Source organism: Coregonus clupeaformis, unplaced genomic scaffold, assembly GCF_020615455.1.
Source record: "Coregonus clupeaformis isolate EN_2021a unplaced genomic scaffold, ASM2061545v1 scaf0315, whole genome shotgun sequence".
Classification (NCBI taxonomy): Eukaryota; Metazoa; Chordata; class Actinopteri; order Salmoniformes; family Salmonidae; genus Coregonus; species Coregonus clupeaformis.
In genome coordinates, this window is record NW_025533770.1 from 112,871 (window position 1) to 135,862 (window position 22,992).

Genomic DNA, 22,992 nt, shown 5'->3' on the forward strand with positions numbered 1-22,992 from the left:
CATACTTAGTGTCATAAAGCCACATCGTGCTAGCCAGGGCCCTGCCCAATCACCAATACCCAGTGACTCATTAGGAAGATTACACACTGCACACACACACGCATACACTCTTGCATGTACACTCACACAGACGCACATACACAGATGCAAGCATACGCACTCGCGTGCGTTCGCGCACACACACACAAACACACACCATCATTAGCTGAGGCCATGAACATTAAGTGAATATTGGCAGAAATAATTGTAAAAATATGTGAAAATAAAAGCGTTAAGCTTGATGGTGGATATCCATTACATGAGATGAACATTTTACATTATTTCTGTCAATATTCACTTAGGTAATTTTACCGCAAGTCAAGCATTATTATTTCTAATTGTAAAGGGTTTTCCTCACCGCAGTAAATTTAGGCAGCACAATTACATTTCCAATAGTCTGCTTCCACCTTGTGGACAATAGGAAAGTTGCAGCGTTTGTCTTGTGGATTTCCCCAAGCGTTTATGTAAGGTATTTCCTTTTGATGGATTGGTGGTAGGATAGGATAACCTGTCCTACATAAGACATCTGCAGTTCACACACACATGAACAACTACAATACACACTCACACAAACACACACACACACACAGGGGTTTTGCACACTTTACACTGTGTAGGGGTATGTAACAGGAAAGGAATAAGCAACACATTGTTGTCTCAGTCAATGTACAGCGTGTGTATTCACTGTTGTTTTCTTGTGTTACTTGGAATTAAATGAGTATATCCCCCTCTTTCTATTTCAACATGCATGTCTTTATCGGATGACCTTGCCACCGCATGATGGCTGGAAGAATTAGGCCCCTATGAAAATAAATATAAAATAAATTGCTTGCAAATCTACACAATGCAAGATATTGAAGTTGGAATAAAAGTCGTTTAAAACGGAGCTCTACGAAGCACCCATCTCGTTCTCAGCCTCTGCGACTGTTGCCAGGAGCCGGAGATAGACCCGCGACGTCCAATCATCTGCACAGCCCTCTCCTCTTTTGCTAGTTCGAGAGGGTTGGAATTACATGACATCATTTAAAGAGCGCCCCCGTACCACCAACGAGAAGAAGAAAAAAAAACGTGATTCCTCAAACCTCCATCTTCCCACGAGCTGGAAGAGAAAACACCCGAGCGCCGTTTGGAATTGGGACGCTTTCCCATCCCCTGTCGAAATAGCGCAGCCTGTACCATTTTTGGATTGGCCGCGGCGGTATCCCAGATAGTATCGGATTCGGGGAGGGGCGTTCTCTCCGCACGGCGGAATGGCGGAGCGGCAGACTGCTGTGCTGTGGATTCAGTGTGGGAGAGAGATGGGGGCTTAGCACAATAACATAGATCCCAGTCCTCTCTGTTTTCGTTCTAAGTCTCTGCTGCCCCTGGCCATGGATCCAGAGAAAACATTGACGTTCTGCCTAGGACTCAAAGCAGAGGCGGTATGTTCACTTACAGATTTTGTATTATCAACATCTTCGCTTGATATGATTGCTGTGAGTTGTGGTAATTTTGTCAACAACTGGGCAATATTATACTGCAGGGGTATTTGGCTACTGTGTATGCCACCGTGGTGTTTACCAAGCAATGTTCCTAGATTGCACGGGTTTGTTGTCATACCGTCGCTTCAGTGGATATTTATTATTGTTGCAAAAAAATTAAATTGATATTGCAACAAATATTTAGGGTACACAAGACTAAGATCTTGTGGACAGTCTGAAGTTCAAGTTTTTCTAAATCAGGCTTTTTGAGCATAGATAGACACAGCTTTGTTGTACTGCACACACACCACTGCATGCTTTTCCTTTAATTTATGCTCAATACAAATTCCTTGCTGAAGATGTATTGCTGATATCGGAAAGTTGATTTCCTCATCTCTTTGTCTGGAAATTAAATTGCTGTAATGCACCAAAGAATGACCTCAATTTTATACAGCCCATAATTAAAAGTGCTTTTAGCTCCCGACCCGGGAAATAAAGGTAATTTATAACCCCTCTGCCAATGGTGAAATACTATAGTGCTGATTCTGTAGGTCCAGGGCCGGATTAATGCAGGGGCTTACCGGGGCTGAAGCCCCTGGGCCCAGGCTCGTGAGGGGCCCCAGAGGCAAAAAACAAACAAATATGAAGGAAATATATACTGTATATATTATATATGTAGTATATATTTGATATTTTTTCACTGCAACCACCAACCACAGGAAGACTCCTGCTCCCAATGACTGTATACAGCCTGCTGCTGCTGCTCTGCTAATCATCAGATGGGGGGAGGAGAGGAGGTATGGGGCACACATGGGTAACTGGGGGGACCTGCCTTGATTGGATAACTGATTAATAAAAAACATAAATAAATGCATAATAAATAAATGACTGGTCAGTTGTGTGAGTCATGGGCTGGTCCCAAGACCATAGGGGGCCCAAGAGGCGAAAAAAACAACAACAAAAAACAAATGACGTTATTCTTTGTATTGTTATTCTTTTTTATACAACCACAGGAGCCCACCCTCAATGTTCAAAATACTCCAGAGAGCATAAGTTAGCCACAGAGAATCAAATGTTTGTAAAAAATAACTGCATTAAATTTGATCACACGCATAAAATCTGCGAACGTTAAGGAAACACCAACATAAAGTGTCTTAAAAGGGTGTTGCACCACCACCAGCTGCCAGAACAGCTTCAATGCACCTTGGCATAGATTCTACAAGTGGACCTAAACCAACACCATAACATCTACTTTGTATCCCTTGTTTACTCAAGTGTTTCCTTTATTTAGGCAGTTACCGGTATGCCTAAAGTCAGGAAGGCCACAGTTTGGGCAGCATGTGCGCCAAATATCGGCTACAGCTTGTTGTATTGTGACCATAGACGTATAATCCATAGAAGGGTTTTGGAACCTCTTACCCTGGCAATGGGCGGGGCGGCGGCGGGGAGGGGGGCTATGATTTCATAATCCAGCCCTGTATAGGCCTAGAGGTCTTCTCTGCATGGCTAAACACACTGTATATACAGTACAGTGTGTTGCAAGTCAGCTACAAGAATATGTGCAATTACCGTTCTCAAGATGATCTTTACATTTATTGTAGACTTAGTTATAGTGGGTATTATTCATGTGTTAGTGTGTATGTTTACATAATATTTGGAAAAGTGATCTCCTATTGAATACACACACTAAGAAGAAAACTCCGCTAATGTAGGTGTTTACTATCATATATTTAGTTTAATATCTTGCACACACACACACACACACACACACACACACACACACACACACACACACACACACACACACACACACACACACACACACACACACTGTTGACTGTCCACCAGGCATTGTGCTATGAACTTTCCTAAGCACCTTCTGACAATGTTTCTTCATAACTTCCATCGGTCACTGTTTAAGTGGTCTTAGCTAACGGTCTCTTCTGCCAGAACAATCAGACCCTTTGGATCTGTCCAGGATGCTCCTGTGGTCACTTTAGCTACGCTCTTAGAAAAAAGGATTCCAAAAGGGTTCTTCCGCTGTCCCCATAGGATAACCCTTTTTGGTTCCAGGTAGTACTCTTTTGGGTTCCATGTAGAACCCTCTGTGGAAAGGGTTTTATGTACATGGAACCCAAAAGCGTTCTACCTGGACCCAAAAAGGGTTCTTGAAAGGGTTCTCCTATGGGGACAGCCGAATAACCATTTCAGGTTCTAGATAGCACCTTTGTTTCTGCGTGTATAGCCTCTTGTGTAAGAGGTGCCAGGGTTAACTGTGTCTCCTCTCAGTCTGGCTTGTTTTCTTACTGTCTATACAGGACATCATATCTCACAAGGCCAGCGCTGCCGTTATCTAACACACACACACACACACACACACACACACACACACACACACACACACACACACACACACACACACACACACACACACACACACACACACACACACACACACACACTGGTGAACAGGCAGGAAGTGAGGAAGTGTGTTAAGCTGTTTGTCTCGCAGTCTGTCTGTGGCTTTGCACCGTGGTTAGGTGTGGTAGACATCTATAACTTCTAGTAGAAGTCTCTTGTGGTTTTTAAGATGGTCTCGGGGGGATGATTGAATGACCACTTCAGATACAGAAATGGATGATGTATGATGTGGTGGGCTACTTTCCAGTAGAGTGGAGGCCTGTGATATTACAAGACTTCTCTTCCTGTAGATAAGACTGTTTGGCTGCCTGGAATCCCCTCCTATGCCAGTGAAATGCATCATTTTACTGAGTTGTCGATCACTCCCAGTCAGATACAGCAGGTCTTACGCTCGCTCTACAGCACCCAGTTCACAGTCCTGCTGACACTGTTGACAACAGCTCTCTTGCTCTCAGTGGTAATCGCATCAAACTGTCAATACTGCAGTCTTCATCCTGGTTACATCTTGAGCCAAGATGGACTGGTATAAGTTGCAACCAACCTAAAGAGCAATTCTTCTTCTTTTTCTTCGTCACTCAGCCAATCACAATTTCCAATGTGTTGGGATACAGCTTATTCTTACCATAAACCTGACCATAACCATAACTTGAAAGCTGTTTTCCATCAACAGAGTTACAGTTGATAGTTTTTTGATTGATCTGAAGAACACCAAAGGGAACTATCCAAATAAAAAAAGTGTGACCAAACAAAGGGATACAATATTATTTCGATGTTTTCTAAGATCTCTAGTATTCCATTCTTACTGTCCAGTAATAGTACATTACTATCTTCACTCCTCTAACCAGGCTGACATCTGCTGTTAGTGGTCCTGCCGTTGATGGAGTGGGGTTTCCAGTCCGGAGCTGCCTGTGTAATGTTTATTCCAAACTGGTCTCACACTCCTCTGCTACTGCTGTGTGTGTGTGTGTGTGTGTGTGTGTGTGTGTGTGTGTGTGTGAGTGTGTGTGTGCTGCTCTGCTACTGTTTGATCAATACCTGGCACAGATGCCAGCTGCTTGTCATCCCCCTGTACTCTCCTGCTGCTGCAGTGCCTCACTTTGTTAAGGAGCAGCAGGAGGGATGGATGGAGACTGAACTGCTAGGAGGATTCTGGGTCAACCCTGATAGGGTGTAGTAGTGTATAGAAGTGTATAGAAGTGTGTAGTAGTGTGTATTAGTGTATAGAAGTGTGTAGTAGTGTGTGATAGTGTGTAGTAGTGTGTAGTAGTGTGTGATAGTGTGTAATAGTGTGTAGTAGGGTGTAATAGTGTGTAGTAGTGTGTAGTGTGTAGTAATGTGTAGTAGTGTGTGATAGTGTGTAATAATGTGTAGTAGTGTGTGATAGTATTTAGTAGTGTGTAATAGTGTGTAGTAGTGTGTAATAGTGTGTAGTAGTGTGTAGTGTGTAGTAATGTGTAGTAGTGTGTAGTAGGGTGTGATAGTGTGTAGTAGTGTGTGATAGTATGTAGTAGTGTGTAATAGTGTGTAGTGTGTAATAGTGTGTAGTAGTGTGTAGTAGTGTGTAGTAGTGTGTGATAGTGTGTAATAGTGTGTAGTTGTGTAGTAATGTGTAGTAGTGTGTAGTAGGGTGTGATAGTGTGTAGTAGTGTGTAGTAGTGTGTAGTGTGTAATAGTGTGTAATAGTGTGTAGTAGTGTGTAGTAGTGTGTGATAGTGTGTAATAGTGTTTTAATAGTGTGTAATAGTGTGTAGTAGTGTGTAATAGTGTGTAGTAGTGTGTAGTAGTGTGTGATAGTATGTAGTAGTGTGTAATAGTGTGTAGTAGTGTGTAATATTGTGTAATATTGTGTAGTAGTGTGTAGTAGTGTGTAATAGTGTGTAGTAGTGTGTGATAGTGTGTAATCGTGAAACATGTAGATTAGCTACAGTTTTGACTATGTGTGAAGGTTAAGATGGAGGATTTCCCTTACTAACTGATTTGACATCAGTCATTGCCATTAGCTACTGACTAGTTTCTGCTAACCTGCACTAGTACTCTCAAACTACACTCTGGACCTCCAAGACAGTTCCACTGCATTTTTTCATTGTTCCCTTATAATCAGGGACTGATTTAGACCTGGGACACCAGGTGGGTGCAATTCATTATCAGGTAGAACAGAAAACCAGCAGGCTCCGGACCTCGTTGGGTAAGAGTTGAATACCCCTGATCTAGTATGTGATTGGGGCTGCATTATGCAATGTGATTATGGGTGATTATGGGATGACTCCAATACAGCGCAGGCTCTGGTGATAGGCCTAGTACTAAATCTATGTGTGAACTCAAACAGTGCTGGGGAGAGAGATGCAGTGTTGGGGAGAGAGATGCAGTGTTGGGAAGAGATATGCAGTGTTGGGGAGAGAGATGCAGTGCTGGGCAGAGAGATGCAGTGCTGGGGAGAGAGATGCATTGTTAGGGAGAGAGATGCAGTGCTGGGGGGAGAGATGCAGTGTTAGGGAGAGAGATGCAGTGCTGGGGAGAGAGATGCAGTGTTGGGGAGAGAGATGCAGTGTTGGGGAGAGAGATGCAGTGTTGGGGAGAGAGATGCAGTGATGGGGAGAGAGATGCAGTGCTGGGGAGAGAGATGCAGTGTTGGGGAGAGAGATGCAGTGCTGGGGAGAGAAAAGCAGTGTTGGGGAGAGAAATGCAGTGCTGGGGAGAGAGATGCAGTGTTGGGGAGAGAGATGCAGTGTTGGGGAGAGAAATGCAGTGCTGGGGAGAGAGATGCAGTGCCGGGGAGAGAAAAGCAGTGTTGGGGAGAGAGATGCAGTGTTGGGGAGAGAGATGCTGTGTTGGGGTGAGAGATGCAGTGCTTGGGAGAGAGATGCAGTGTTGGGGAGAGAGATGCAGTGTTGGGGAGAGAGATGCAGTGCTGGGGAGAGAGATGCAGGCTTTGGGACAGAGATGCAGTGCTGGGGAGAGAGATGCAGGATTGGGGACAGAGATGCTGTCATGGGCCTCTCACTCCACCGGGTTACCACCTTAATTTTCTTCCACTCTGCTCACCACTCTCTCTACTCAGCCTAACTAGCTCCACCTGTCCCTGCTCTGCTCTGCTCTAATTACTCTGCCAGCTGCGCTGCATTACCCACTACCTCTCCCAGTATTTAAGGCCCTGTCTTTCAGCTCTCCGGTGTCAGATCGTCTGCAAAGCTCACACCCGGAACCTGTTTGCTCGCGCTTCTGGCTCACCCTGGTTTTGTGACCCCCGGACCTGCCTGTTTTTTGGATACTCTTCTGCCTCAGGAGATCCAGACCTGCTTCTGCCATTACGACTCCTGACTACTCTTCAATCCCGGTAACTCTGACCAGCCTTCTGCCTTGCTACTACGTATTTTGGATTTCCCTTGAACTGTACTGCTGCCTGGTTTCATTCCGCCCTGTTGTGTCTGTGTCTCCCCCCCCCCAGGACTTCTGGACCACCCACCACCGGCTTCATAGGACGCATCGCTGCCACTGGGGGGGGCACAGACCCAGCGCATTGGACGGGATCCCTGTTACCCCTGGAGCCTTCATTCACTCCCTACTTCCCTTTTCCCTTAAGTTTAATAAACTTTCTGGTGTGACGCAATTGTGGTCCTCTGGTCGTCTGTCTGAACCGTGACAGTACGATCTGACCATTATGGACTCAGCGCACACTTTCCCGACATGGAAACCGATGAGCATGAGCAGCAGTTCCAGCAGCAGCAACAACAACTCGCCATGATCATTCAACTCCTCACCAACCTTACCCCAGCCAGTCTGCCCACCAGCCCAGCCCCCGAGTTACCTGCCCCGGTCATTGCAGCCGCTGCTCCGGAACCCAAGATTGGAAACCCCGAGCGGTTCAACGGCGATTCAACCCAGGTCCGGCCATTCCTGACTAGCTGCCGACTTCAGTTCTCCTTGCAGCCAAGGACCTTCGCCACGGAGGGGGCTAAAGTTGGGTATGCCATCACTCACCTGACGGGCCGAGCTCGACTCTGGGGAACAGCAGAGTTCGAACGTCAAACCCCCGCATGTGCAACCTTCGACCTGTTTGCTGAGGAGATGCTGAAGGTGTTTGACCTGGATTCACCCACCGCAGAGGCGTCTCGTGAACTGTTCAGTATTCGACAAGGCAGACGTACAGTCGCAGACCATTCCATCGACTTCCGAACCCTGGCTAGACGAAGTTCTTGGAACACACCATCGTTGGTGGACGCGTTCTTCCATAGTTTGGCTGACTATATCAAGGGACGAGTTGGTCTCCCATGAACTGCCTTCCACTCTTGATGAAGCCATCGCACTGACTGTCAGGATCGACAGAGGGATACAGACCCGTCGTCGTGAGAGGGGGGCGCCAAGGTCCACCTACTACCGGCATTCGGAGAGATCCGACTGGGCTCCTGTCATCTACTGCCACTCACCCAGGTCAGCTTGATCAGTCTGAGCCTATGGAGATTGGGCGAGCCTCCCTCACTCCTGCAGAGCGCCAGCGCCGCTTCACCTCAAACCTCTGCCTCTATTGTGGAGGTGATGGACATCGTGTGGTAACCTGCCCTTTAAAGGGCCGAAGCTCACCGGGCGTAGGGGGAGTCCGGTTGAGTTCAATGACCATCCAGTCCTCCGACCGCAAACCCCTGCTGCAAGTTCACCTCCGCCTCTCTGACTCTACTCACACCCTGGCTGCTCTGGTGGATTCTGGCGCCGAAGCCAACATAATGGACATCAAGCTGGCACGCCAACTGGGACTGGAGAACCTCCGTTTGACACCTCCTATTCCTGCCCGGGCACTGGACGGACACTTACTCGGATCGGTCACTCATGTCACGGCCCCGGTCTCGATGGGTCTGTCCGGAAACCATCAAGAAACTATCCAGTTTCACCTGCTCCCCTCTCCAGGCCAACCCCTCATCCTGGGTTACCCATGGCTCCGCCGGCACAACCCTCAGCTCGACTGGGTGACCGGGGTGATCAGGGGAGTGGGGAGAGGACTGCCACCGAACCTGCCTGCTTGCTGCCGCACTACCCCCCTCGGCCAGTACCTACTAACTCCGCTCCTGACCTCTCCAATGTCCCAGAATGCTACCATGGTCTCAGAGAGGTGTTTAACAAAGCAAGAGCCACATCTCTGCCCCCTCACCGACCGTACGACTGTGCCATCGACCTCCTCCCTGGAACAGCTCCTCCAAGGGGTCGTCTTTATTCGTTGTCTGCTCCTGAAAGAAAGTCCATGGAGGACTACATCAATGGCTCTCTGTCCGCAGGATTAATCCGTTCATCTTCATCTCCTGCTGGTGCTGGCTTCTTCTTTGTGGGGAAGAAGGACGGATCTCTTCGCCCCTGCATCGACTACAGGGGACTCAACGACATCACAGTGAAAAACCGTTACCCTCTGCCTCTGCTCACCTCTGCTTTTGAGTTGCTCCAGGGAGCCACTGTTTTTACCAAGTTGGATCTCAGAAACGCTTACCACCTAGTGCGGATCCGGGAGGGAGATGAATGGAAAACCGCATTCAATACACCAACAGGCCACTACGAGTATCTGGTTATGCCTTTTGGCCTCACCAATGCTCCTGCTGTGTTCCAGGCTCTAGTGAATGATGTACTGCGGGACATGTTAAACAAGTTTGTCTTCGTTTACCTGGATGACATCTTAATTTACTCCAGAAACCTGTCTGAACACACCCGCCATGTCCAGCAAGTCCTTCATCGTCTTCTGGAGAATTCCCTCTACGCCAAGGCAGAGAAATGTGAGTTTCACGTCAAGACAGTGGCCTTCCTGGGGTACATAGTGGCAGAGGGAAGTATCCAAATGGATCCTGCCAAAGTATCAGCAGTCACTTCATGGCCAGTTCCGGAGAACAGAAAGAAGCTGCAACAGTTTCTGGGGTTTGCTAACTTCTATAGGAAGTTTATCCGGAACTACAGTACCGTTGCTGCCCCTCTCACTGCTCTAACCAGCACCAAGCAACCCCTTCACCTGGACCCCAGCAGCCGACAAAGCCTTCAGTACCCTCAAGGTGAGGTTCACCTCCGCTCCCATCCTCCAGATGCCTGATGTGGACCGGCAATTCATTGTGGAGGTGGACGCCTCGGATGTGGGAGTTGGTGCTGTGATTTCTCAGTGGGCTGCGGAGGATAGGAAGCTCCATCCCTGTGCCTTTTTCTCACGTCGGTTGTCCCCCTCTGAGTGCAATTACGACATAGGGAACCGTGAGCTGCTGGCTGTGAAGCTTGCCTTGGAGGAGTGGCGTCACTGGCTGGAGGGGTCCACCATTCCATTTCTCGTTTGGACCGATCATAAGAACTTGGAGTACATCCGCACGGCCAAACGGTTGAACTCCAGGCAGTCCCGCTGGGCCCTGTTCTTCACCAGGTTTAATTTCACTCTGTCATACCGGCCTGGATCACGCAACACCAAGCCAGACGCCCTCTCCCGTCAATTCCAGAAGGATGACACCCCCTCCAAGGACCCTGTGTCGATTCTGCCAAGTCCCTGCATCGTTGCAGCTCTGACCTGGGCTGTTGAGGAACAGGTGCTGGAGGCTCTCCGTAACCAGCCAGGTCCCAGCACTTGCCCAGCTGACCGCCTTTTGTCCCCGAAGACCTGAGGTCCCAGGTCATTCAGTGGGGACATGACTCCCGCCTAGCTTGTCACCCTGGCTCCACCCGCACTTACAACCTGCTCGCCCAGAGGTTCTGGTGGCCCTCTCTGAGGAAGGATGTACGGGAATTCGTCCAAGCCTGCCCCATCTGCAACCAACACAAGTCGTCCTGCCAGCCCCCAGCCGGATTGCTGCAGCCCCTGCCTGTGCCCAGACGTCCCTGGTCTCACATCGCCCTTGACTTTGTCACGGGGCTGCCCCCTTCAAGTGGCATGACCGTCATTCTCACCATCGTTGACCGTTTCAGCAAGATGGCACACTTCATTCCCTCCCCAAGCTCCCAACCGCCAAGGAGACCGCCCAGGTGGTCCTGGAACACGTCTTCCGGATCCACGGACTGCCTAAGGATGTAGTTTCTGACCGTGGTCCACAATTCTCCTCCGCTTTTTGGAAGGAGTTCTGTCACCTGCTGGGAGCCACAGTCAGTCTGACTTCCGGATTCCATCCCCAATCCAATGGGCAGTCAGAGCGGGCTAATCAGGAGCTCGAGAAGGCACTGCGATGCATGACTTCACGCAACCCCCACTCCTGGTCGCAGCAATTGACATGGGTGGAGTACGCACACAATTCTCTGACCTGCTCTGCCATCGGTATGTCCCCTTTCCAATGTGTTTATGGATACCAGCCTCCTCTATTTGCCAGCCAGGAGGAGGAGGTTACTTGCCCATCTGCACTTGCTTTTGCCCGTCGATGTCGCCGCACCTGGTCACAAGCCCGAGCCACACTCCTCAGGTCCGTTGCCAGCTACACTACCGGGGCCAACCGTCGGAGAATTCCTGCTCCCACCTACCATGTTGGTCAAAGGGTGTGGTTGTCATCGAAGAACCTGCCACTCAGGGTGGAGTCGCAGAAGCTGGCACCTCGGTTCATTGGCCCATTCCCTATCATAAGAGTGATTAGCCCAACTGCTGTCCGGCTCCAACTGCCTAATTCCCCTGAGGGTGCACCCCACTTTCCATGTGTCCAAGATTAAGCCCATCCATGAGAGTCCGCTGGTCCCTGCTGCGCCTGGTCCTCCTCCTCCACGGCTCGTCGAAGGTGGTCTGGTTTACACCGTCCGCCGCCTGCTTCGGGTCCAGACGGAGGGGTAGGGGTCTCCAGTACCTCATTGACTGGGAGGGCTATGGACCTGAGGAAAGGACCTGGGTGCCAGCTAGTCGGATTGTGGATAGGACTCTCATCACCGCTTTCCACCAACGGCATCCTGATCAACCTGCAATCCGTAGGGGCCGCCCCAGAGGGGTCCCTAACCGTCCGGCCCGCTCGGCTTCCTGTCCTGTGCCTGATCCTGTCTCGGGACCTGTCCCATCTCCCGACCACGGCCCTCCGGCTTCCTCCGAGGATGAGGACGTTCACTCGGACCGTTCGGAGGAGTTCTAGCCCTCCTCCGGCTCCCCTCCTCCCGCCCGGCGTGGTGTTGCTCTTGGGACTTCTGGGGCCGTCCCTTGGGGGGTTCTGTCATGGGCCTCTCACTCCACCGGGTTACCACCTTAATTTTCTTCCACTCTGCTCACCACTCTCTCTACTCAGCCTAACTAGCTCCACCTGTCCCTGCTCTGCTCTGCTCTAATTACTCTGCCAGCTGCGCTGCATTACCCACTACCTCTCCCAGTATTTAAGGCCCTGTCTTTCAGCTCTCCGGTGTCAGATCGTCTGCAAAGCTCACACCCGGAACCTGTTTGCTCGCGCTTCTGGCTCACCCTGGTTTTGTGACCCCGGACCTGCCTGTTTTTTGGATACTCTTCTGCCTCAGGAGATCCAGACCTGCTTCTGCCATTACGACTCCTGACTACTCTTCAATCCCGGTAACTCTGACCAGCCTTCTGCCTTGCTACTACGTATTTTGGATTTCCCTTGAACTGTACTGCTGCCTGGTTTCATTCCGCCCTGTTGTGTCTGTGTCTCCCCCCAGGACTTCTGGACCACCCACCACCGGCTTCATAGGGACGCATCGCTGCCACTGGGGGGCACAGACCCAGCGCATTGGACGGGATCCCTGTTACCCCTGGAGCCTTCATTCACTCCCTACTTCCCTTTTCCCTTAAGTTTAATAAACTTTCTGGTGTGACGCAATTGTGGTCCTCTGGTCGTCTGTCTGAACCGTGACAGATGCAGTGCTGGGGAGAGAGATGCAGGATTGGGGACAGAGATGCAGTGCCCAGTGCAGCCTGGCCAACAGAGACCAAAAGGCTGACTGCTCATTTGCATGTTTGGTCACAGGCCGGCCGGGTCGGACTGAGTCGGGTGTAAAAAAAAGCCCAGTGTCTCCATCCATGCGAGCATTGTGTCCTCTGTGGCCGTGGCTGGGCCCCCCCACCCCACTGCAGCTCTAAACAGATAGGCATTTTCCTTTTACTGTTATGCAACCGTTCTCTTGTCTGTCTGACATTCACATACACAGGCGTGCTCAGTACAGTGTGTTGTGTTGCGTTGTGTGTTTGAGGTAGACGTGCCGAGTACAATGGAGTTATTGTATCTGGGGATTGTAAGCGTGAAGTGGGCTCGCTCACTGATTTCCATTGCAGATGGACTCTGGTATCTGGGATGATAGTAAACTTACAAGTGATCACAATCACAGTGCTCTTTTTTGGTTATACAAATCCTTTAACCAATATGTGCTTTTGACTTGATTATGGACAAATCCCTTTTACAGGAACTGTCCTGTTCTCCAGTTCATGTGAATGTTGGGTCGCGTTCAGTAAGGAAAAAGGCGTTTTAACTGTAGTCAATCAGTGAAGTTAGTACCAACTAAACTTGCTCAATAAGAACACAGGTTTTCATTTTCCGTTGCAAAATGTGCCCTACTACTGAACATAACCCTGTCTGTAAGGGCCTGTCTGTCTGTAAGGGACTGTCTATAGGGGGCTGTCTGTCTGTAGGGGCCTGTCTGTAAGGGCCTGTCTGTCTGTAAGGGACTGTCTGTCTGTAAGGGCCTGTCTGTCTGTAGGGGCCTGTCTGTCTGTAAGGGCCTGTCTGTCTGTAAGGGCCTGTCTGTCTGTAAGGGCCTGTCTGTCTATAGGGGACTGTCTGTAAGGGCCTGTCTGTCTGTAGGGGCCTGTCTGTAAGGGTCTGTCTGTCTATAGGGGGCTGTCTGTCTGTAGGGGACTGTCTGTAAGGGCCTGTCTGTCTATAGGGGGCTGTCTGTCTGTAGGGGACTGTCTGTAAGGGCCTGTCTGTCTGTAGGGGCCTGTCTGTCTGTAAGGGCCTGTCTTTCTTTAAGGGTCTGTCTGTAAGGGCCTGTCTGTCTATAGGGGTCTGTCTGTCTGTAGGGGACTGTCTGTAAGGGCCTGTCTGTCTATAGGGGTCTGTCTGTCTGTAGGGGACTGTCTGTAAGGGCCTGTCTGTCTGTAGGGGCCTGTCTGTCTGTAAGGGCCTGTCTGTCTGTAGGGGCCTGTCTGTCTGTAGGGGCCTGTCTGTCTGTAAGGGCCTATCTGTCTGTAAGGGTCTGTCTGTCTGTCTGTAAGGAGACGACAGGCTGGGAAATTGATAAATGATAACCTGAAAATGACATCACGGTTGTTTTGGACTCAGGGTACCTTGTTGTTCCCTTTCACTGCAGGAACACTGAGAGGTTGTTTGTTTGTGTGTGTGGTGTGTTTGTATGTATCTGGTTGAGAGTGTGTAGGGGGGTTGACTGTGGTGGCCCTGTAGAGTTAATCTTTTAGGTGCTGGCTGTCTGGGATCTCACTAAAGGCCTATTGAGGAGAGAGAGAGGGAGAGAGAGCGAGAGAGACAGAGAGAGAGAGAGAGAGAGAGAGAGAGATGTAGAGAGAGAGAGAGTTTCTGTTAAAAAGTGATTGTCCTGCGAGTATCCTTGAGAAGCTAGTGAAAATAGAGCACACTGATTACTGCCTGCTGATTAGAGACCACACATACGACCTTTGTACACTTGCTACCAGACTCCCTTCCCAGTAACAGAAATAACACACATTTAACACAGGGACTGACATGGTCAGGCTGTCTGGATAGGTGAATATCCACAGGTGAATTGGGGTCAGTTACGTGTAATTCCTTATGGCTGTGACATTTGCATGCAAAATCCCAAACTAAATGGCTCACAGAATGGAAAACAAAACTTAAACAAACGTGTGTATATAGGACCACTTGGGGGGGATCGTATACCGCAACAAACAGACTTCTAAATATTGGCATGTTGGAGAAAGAAAACAAAATATAGGGCTTATAGATGTTACATGAAATGGACAAGCTTTTTGGGGAGACTGTATTTATTAACAAAACTGTAAATGTGACTTGTTTCAGGAAACTAGGCATATGTCGCGGGTCACTAGTTCAAAGGAGAGCCATTTGAAAGTAAACTTATTTTTTTTAATCAAAATGCATTTTTTGGCAGAAATGCCTTCTGGAACTTTCATGTGCCTTAATAACAAACTTGTATGCCATCTGTAAATATGAATAAAAAATTTAAATTACGAGCCTAGTTGGTTTAGCCACATAAAAAGACAGCAACCTTCCCACTAGCCATGATTGGCTGAGATAATGAGTGGGCTGGACATGCCGAGAGAGGAGTTTAGATTGATCTGACATATAGCACGCTTCTGTCTATTTGATCTGGTTAGTATGTGTAGGTAAACCTGTCTAAGGCTGCTTAAAAAAAATATGTATTGTGTAGTGGAGCTGCATAAGTGTTGCTCTCCACTTTCTGGAGGATCGAGTTTTGAAATCAGTGGAATTAGAGTATGAAAGCTACCGAGATGGAGAAAACACCTGTCTCCGGATTACATCTTCAAAGTAAGGGCAACCATGGCATCCGTGACAGTGAGACGCGTCCATCATGCATGATCTATACGTGTACATTTTCAGATATTACACGTTTCTAATTTTGACAGAAAGTGGTTTCATTTCAAGTTAAAGTGTACTGTACTGCTAGCTGGCTGGCTCACTAGCTAACATTACGTGTATGCTCTTATTATTCGTATCTCAGAGCCATTTTCTTGCTAACATTTACATTTTAGTCATTTAGCAGACGCTCTTATCCAGAGCGACTTACAGGAGCAATTAGGGTTAAGTGCCTTGCTTAAGGGCACATCGACAGATTTTTCACCTTGTCGGCTCGGTTACTGGCACAACGCTCTTACCCACTAAGAGCTAACATTGAACATGGTTGGTTAGCCACCTGCAGATTCATGCAGGGTAGTAAAGTCATGAGTTGGGATTATGGTTCATTGTTTAATTAGCTAGCTAACATTAGCTGGCTAGCTCGCTAGTTAATGTTAAGTGTAGTTATGCTATTATTATTAATATATCAGAGCCATTTGCTTGCTAACATTGAACCTGGTTGGTTAGCTACCTGCAGATTCATGCAGGGTAGTAAAGTCATGAGTTGGGATTATGGTTAATTTAGCTAGATAGCTAACGTTAGCTGGCTGGCTCGCTAGCTAACGTTACGCGTATGATTTGAGACGTTGTTTACCTAGCTAGGTTCATTGTTTACCTAGCTAGCTAGCTACATGTCTTGACTCCATTATGCAAGTAACCATTTTGGGTGCGTTCGTAAATTCAGTCTGAGTATGCCAGAGCGCAGAATAACTGATGAATTTACGAACGCACATCACCCGTTGAATATGGCCGGTGTCAGTAAACGTCGGCAAACAATTGTTGCCAGCAGCACAGTTACAGTCACCAACACTCTGGATAACATGAAAACAGCCTAAAAATGGTCAGTGGGGTGCTTGTTAGGCTGTTTTCATGTTATCCAGAGGTAAACAATGAACCATAATCCCAATTTTGTGTCTGGAAGTAGCTAGCAAGCTAGCCAATGTTAGCCAGTTAGCTTGGGTGCTTGACTGCCGTTGTGAGGTCAGAACGCTCGGATCAACCCTACTCATCGGCCAGAGCGTCAAGTGTGCGCTCTGAACGTTCCGAGAGCGAAACGAGATGGGTGGGGCTAAAGCTTAAGAGGGTGTGAACGATGCTGAATGGGTGTAGACAAAGAAGAGCTCTTCAGTAGGTACCAAAACATTCAAAGGCCATTTTCTCAAAAGTGTTTATCAACTTTCAAAGCAGAATTACTTTCCCATTGTTCCTTAAATGCAGTGTATGATATACCATTTTGCAGCTCTGTGTCTCTGCTTTTATCCAATGTAAAAAACACAATTTCAAGTTTTCCTACATAAGACCGAATCAAGGCGGTCGGTCACAAATGTAATACTCTATGGCTTCCCCCTCTCTCTCTCTCTCTCTCTCTCTCTCTCTCTCTCTCTCTCTCTCTCTCTCTCTCTCTCTCTCTCTCTCTCTCTCTCTCTCGCTCTCTCAAATCAAATCAAATCAAATCAAATCAAATCAAATTGTATTTGTCACATGCGCCGAATACAACAGGTGTAGACCTTACCGTGAAATGCTTACTTACAAGCCCTTAACCAACAATGCAGTTTTAAGAAAATAAGTGTTAAGAAAATATTTATTAAATAAACTAAAGTAAAAAATTAAATAAAAAGTAACACAATAAAATAACAATAACGAGGCTATACCCCCCCCCAATTCCTCTCTTTCACTGATGTGCAGCCTGTCTGTCTGTCAGTCAGTCTGGCTCTGCCTGTGTAAATGTCAGCAGTATTAACTCTGCCTCCTCTCTCCCCCCTCTGTTCTCTCTCCTAGATGACCATCTCCCTGCAGTGGCCGGATGGACCAGCAGCTAAAGTAAGGAGTCTAACCTTTCAATCCCCATTCATTCATTCATTCATTCACAACAACCAGCACAACACAGAGAAAGGAACTAGGGGTGGGGGGAAAACAAGGACAATGATTAACAAGAAAAGGGTTGGGAGAGAGGGAGAGAGGGAGAGAGGGAGGAGGAAAGGGGTAGTGGAGGGAGGGAGGAGGGAGAGGGAGGGGGAAAGGGGTAGGGGAGGGAGGAATGAAGGGAGGAAGGGACGGAGGGAGGGAGGGAGGAGTTAGCGAGTGCAAAAAAATAGTTAGGGATGGAGAGAACTAGGGGGTTAACAAGCAAAATGAAGAAAAAGGGGGATGAGAGAAAGAGAGAGAGGGAGGGGTGAAGAGAAAAACGGATGGAGGGAGGACACTAGAGGGCTAACAAGCATTCTGAAAAAACAAGGAATGTCCATCTCACACTGTGTTGCTACCTGCTCTCAAAGCTGCAGGGTTTCTACATATTGGATCTGCAATTGGTCCAGCTCCTGTGAACAAGGTGTGGGTGTGTATTCTGCAAAACCCTCTCCTGGTATCACTAACAAGCTAACTAACCTTGAATTAACACGCAAACTGGCCTCGGACTTATGTACATATAACAAGCCTCTTCAGCATAATATCCACTATGGTTTAGATAACGGTCCTCATGGCCAAAATCCTGAAGTATCCCTTTAAGCCTCTGACTTATGTACATATAACAAGATGTAGAAGCCTCTTCAGCATAATATTCACTATGGTTTAGATAACGGGTCTCATGGCCAAAATCCTGAAGTATCCCTTTAAGAGCTTCAATCCAGCTTGCCCACAACCTTCACTTTGGCTAGCCCACCGTCGTGTGGATGTTTTGGTCAAAGTGGTCGAAGCAGTAGCCTAGTGATTCAGCGGTTTTACATTACACGTCAACGATGATGAATGTGTGTAAAGACCAGATGAAGACTTCCTAGATAACGTTTTATTTTCTCATTGCAGACGACTGTGTCTCCAAAGGGTTCAGACATGGGAACCATCAACAAGGTCAGAGATGCACTCTGTTTACGTCTGCTATCCACTGTTTCTCAATAAAACATATATACCTGGTTAAATAAAGGTCATGAATACATTTTTGTTCGACGCTAACACATCTGACCCACTCAACTATTCAAGGGTTTGATGACTAGTTAAGTAGTTAAATCAGGTGAGTTGGTGCTGGGCTGGAACAAAAGAGTGCAACCCTGGGGGTACTCGTCTCCATCCCCACAACTGGAAAGTTGAGAAACACCATGCTCAAGCAACACCACCCATACACAAAAATGTATGCACACATGACTGTAAGTCGCTTTGGATAAAAGCGTCTGCTAAATGGCATAATATTATTATTATATTATAAACGACCATGTTGTTGTTGTTTACCATGTACGTTGTTGTCATGTCATGTCTTGTCCACTAGGGGGTGAAGGAGCAGGGTGGCTCAGGCAGCCAGCACATGCTCAGTCATAAGTACTGCCCTGGGGTCAACAACAACCCAGGCTACCTGTGTGAGACCGGCCACTGCTGTGGGGAGACAGGCTGCTGCACCTACTACTACGAGCTGTGGTGTGAGTAACAACAAACCGAGCACCAGCCAAGAGGCTTGTCTTGTCAGCATTGGCTGTCAAACAGCTATACTGATGCATTGTGGTATGTAACAAGGCCAGATCGGGAGTTCAACATGAGCAAGCCCTTAAGGCTGGTCCTGCGATTAAACTGTAGAGGGTTTGTCTTATTATGGACCTCAAGTATAATAAATGACATTTTAAAAAAGCTTTCTCAAGGTGATTATGCAGCAGTATAGCTACCAGATGCTGTTCAATAATTGGGATGAATAAAGTTGCTTGAATTCAATTCAGTATTGACAGTGTCTCTGTGTGTCTGTATCCTGCAGGGTTCTGGTTGCTGTGGACCATTGTGATCCTGTTCAGCTGTTGCTGTGCCTACCGTCACCGACGGGCCAAGCTGCGTGTCCAGCAGCAGCAGAGACAGAGGGAGATCAACCTGATCGCCTACCACGGAGCCTGCAACTACCCTGCATCCATGTTGGACCTCAGTACGTATAGCTACGGTCGCCTCTCTCCCTGGTCCTTTTATTGTCTGGGTCACCTTATTGTCTTGTTAGCAGACCTGGGTTCAAATAGTATTTGAAATGTTTGATCATTTTCTTGAGTCTGTGTAGGGTGCTAGCTGGCTGGCTTTGAACTTTTGGGACTATTCCATTGGTTGCATTGTGCCAGAGAAGCTCAAGGAAGTACAACTTAAAGCCCCCAATGCAGTCTTCTTAATTTTATTTTCAAATCATCACTGTATGTCTAATTAATCACTGTGTGTGTTTATTTCATGTAAACAACTCCAGATATATTTTTGTATAATTTATTTTCCTGAGCCTCCATTTGCCATTGAAATGCTCAGTCTGATCGTGATACAAATGTTAATATACAGTATTTACATACACAACCCTGATTGATCAGAATAATCAGATCTGATTGTGATGTCATGATCTGGGCCAAAAACTCCATCCCACCTGAACAAAAAACAAGAAATTAAGTTTTTGACTGCACTGCACAATTTCAACTACTACTTTGGAGCTTGGTGTCTCAGCCCCAATTGCTGCTCATGTAACCCAAGTGGTTAGAAGATTAAATTGATTGTCTGTCTATCATGTGTTATACTGTAGGTTTCCTGGCCTCCTTCAAGCTGCCGTCCTATGAGGAGGTGGCAGCCCAACCCCCCTCACCCCCTCCATCCTACAGCTCCGTCTTTGCCCTGCAGGGGGCAATGGGGGGCGCCACCGCTTACACAGCCACCCCTTACGGTTCAGCCTACCCCCATCACCACCAGCAACAACCACCCGGCCCTCCCTCCTACTTGGTTAGCTCCAGGGCGGGCCCCAGCGCTGCTGGTGGTGGCCTGACCTCGTCCCAGAGTTCGGACAACTACACCAGCTGCTCCTGCGAGTCCTGCTCCCTCCTCACCTCCCCGTCCAGCACCTCCTTCTCTGTCCAGGTGACCTACGAGACGGATAATACCAGCCATGCTTCCACACCCGATAGCGAGGCTGGAGGAGGAGGGGGGGAGGTCCTGAGAGGCTTCCCCAGGGAGGGTTCATCTCTGGAGGGGGTTGTGTCTGCCAGGTCCCCCTTGTCTCCTGGAGGATATCCACCTCCTTCTCTGCCCCCTCCTCCCCCTGAAATTCTACCTACGCCTTCTCCAAATGGAAGTAAGAAGACCACAGCCACAACGTCTTCTCCTCTCCCTCCCACTCTCCCCCATCCCAAACTATCTTCTCCCTCTCCACTTCCTCCTTCACATCACCCGCCACTCCCTCCACTCATCCTCATGGACCCACTGGCTGTGATGGCTGAGCAGAGAGGGGTGGAGGGCGGCCTGAGTGAAGGGGGGGTCAAAGAGAGACAGAGCCCTTCCATCCTCTCTCCCCCCAAGCCCACCCAGTCTCCCCCCAAACACGCCCTCTTCTCCACCAACGTGGACTTCTTCGAGCCCGTGGAGAAAGAGAGGAGAGAGGAAGAGGAGGAGGAAGAGGAGGATGAGGATCATTTCCGTCACCGCCGTCTCACAGGCGACTCCGGCATCGAAGTTTGCCGCTGCCAAGTGAAGAGCGAGGAAGAGGATGAGGAGAAGAAGGTGGAAGAAGATAAAGATGGAGGAGGGGATCGAGAGGAGGGGGCGGGTTTCCTCCACGACAGCGTGGACTGTTCCCTCCGAGCGCAGCAGGTCGCCCAGTGTGGCCACGTCTCCTCGGCCATCCCCAGGGGCGGGGACGCCATCATCACCGTGGAGTCGTCATGAGGACAGCCAATGAGGGCCAACTAATTCGGTCAGGTGACCAAACCTCACTTGACTGACAACAAATGGAGCTTAAGTGTTTACTTTGACCCAGTAGCGCCCCCTACTGTTCAAGCCAGGAAGGAAGCCAAGGCCCACATCAACCAGTATGGGCCTGCTTGTGTTAACGGCTTACTGTAGTAATGTCAAGTCACTGTAGTGACACAGAGGAAGAGGAGCCTTCTAATTGACAGGAGGAAGGAAGTCGGTACAGAGGGAGTCAGACTGTTTATCTGTGTTGATCTTTCTGACGATCATTATCATTCTGTCCCGCTGCGCTGCCACTGGCAACAAAGACACCTTTTATTATTTCTCAAAGAGCAGAAACAAATGCGGCAGTGAAAATGCTAATCATGCTCTCTCTCTCTCGCTCTCTCTCTCTCTCTCTCTCTCTCTCTCTCTGTCTCTCTCTCTCTCTCTGTCTCTCTCTCACCATCTCTCTGTCTCTGTCTCTGTCTCTCTCTCTCTCTGTCTCTGTCTCTGTCTCTGTCTCTCTCTCTCTCTCTCTCTCTCTCTCTCTCTCTCTCTCTCTCTCTCTCTCGCTGTCTCTCTCTCACCATCTCTCTGTCTCTCTGTCGCTCTCTCACCATCTCTCTCTCTCTCTCTCTCTCTCTCTCTCTCTCTCTCTCTCTCTCTCTCTCTCTCTCTCTCTCTCTCTCTCTCTCTCATCACAGGAAGAGGAGCAACAGCTGCATGAGACAGTATGAAGTCAGCATAATGTTCACACAGTCTCCCTCGCACACACACCCACACACACACAACCCACCTGCTGTGTCTGTGGCTCTGCTGCACCTGCCCTTTTGCTTTGCAAAAATACCTCCTGCTTTCTTCTTTTCCCCATCCTCCCATCACAGTACCGTTTGCTCCTCTCCTCCTCTCCTCCTCTCCCATCCCTCTCTCTCAGAGCAGCCTGCCTTTGATGAGGGCCAGTAGTTGATGTTGCTGTTGGATGTACAGTCATTGACAAGGTGAGACTGGGTCTAGTCTAATAACAGGTACAGACTGACCTCACTGTCTGACACCCACATTGATCTGTTGTTGCGCTGCTGCTCGGACCATCGGCAATAATGAGATGAACAATGATTATGATAACTAATGAAATCACTCCAAGACTGTCTGACTATCCACAGTCACAGAGGGGATTCATTGGATTCTGAGTGGTCAGTGACAAGAATATGAACACTGAGAAAGAGGTGGTGTGTACAGTTACAACATGCCAAGATTTTGGTTTTCTGATACGTATTCTAGTGCTGTTTCACTGTTAGCTACTAGAACACATACAGACGTTATCCTATTCTAACATTTCAAAAGAGGAAATGTGGTGTGTATCTCTCCCAAGGTCTAGAACTATGAACCATGTGGATTGATCTTAGTGTGCTCTCTACCCGATCTACACCATCCGCTCTAAGTCCTCTAGCGATGGAGTTTCCTTTTCCGCTGAATTGCTCATTCAACAGCCTAACTCTGACTTTAAACCTTCACCACTGATATTGAATGTAAAAATTTTCATAGCAACACCAAGCAAAGGACACCAAGCTGTAACCTTTGACCCTGCAACAGCCGGAAGTTAAATGGAAACCTCTAACTGGAAATGAAGTGCTAACTGGACAAAGGACTCTTAATATCAGATGTTACGAGGCAGTGTACTCGAATTTCATCATCTGAATTGAAGTGGCCATTTTGTCATGATGTAGACTGTTTCATCCTAAATAGTGCCCTCTCCCGTATTGTCCTAGAGTGAATGGAGGAGTTGTTTTGTGAGCTTTTCAAACTGGAACCACGATAGGGCTTTCTCTCGTGTGCTTTGCTGTTGTGTGTTGCAGTTCATTTGCTTTTCGAAGTTATAGACTGCTCTGCCAACAGATATACACTACATGTATTTGCTA

At 48.2% G+C, this 22,992-nt stretch overlaps 1 protein-coding gene across 3 annotated transcripts; it reads left to right on the plus strand.

Annotated features, from left to right (window-relative positions):
* Nucleotides 1-1,063: 1,063 nt before the first annotated feature.
* On the plus strand, nt 1,064-21,534 carry si:ch73-290k24.6 (WW domain binding protein 1-like). 3 transcript variants are annotated; one of them, XM_041870633.2, is made up of 7 exons: nt 1,413-1,460; nt 17,201-17,242; nt 17,698-17,756; nt 18,221-18,265; nt 18,678-18,825; nt 19,152-19,313; nt 19,938-21,534. In XM_041870633.2, the coding sequence occupies exons 4-7, from the start codon at nt 18,248-18,250 to the stop codon at nt 21,068-21,070; spliced, it is 1,461 nt and encodes a 486-aa protein (XP_041726567.2). In that variant the 5' UTR covers nt 1,413-1,460; nt 17,201-17,242; nt 17,698-17,756; nt 18,221-18,247; the 3' UTR covers nt 21,071-21,534. The 3 variants fall into 3 exon arrangements, with proteins under 3 accessions (XP_041726566.2, XP_041726567.2, XP_041726568.2); XM_041870634.2 differs by having other exon boundaries at nt 17,698-17,750; XM_041870632.2 differs by lacking the exon at nt 17,698-17,756 and having other exon boundaries at nt 1,064-1,460.
* Nucleotides 21,535-22,992: the final 1,458 nt, after the last annotated feature.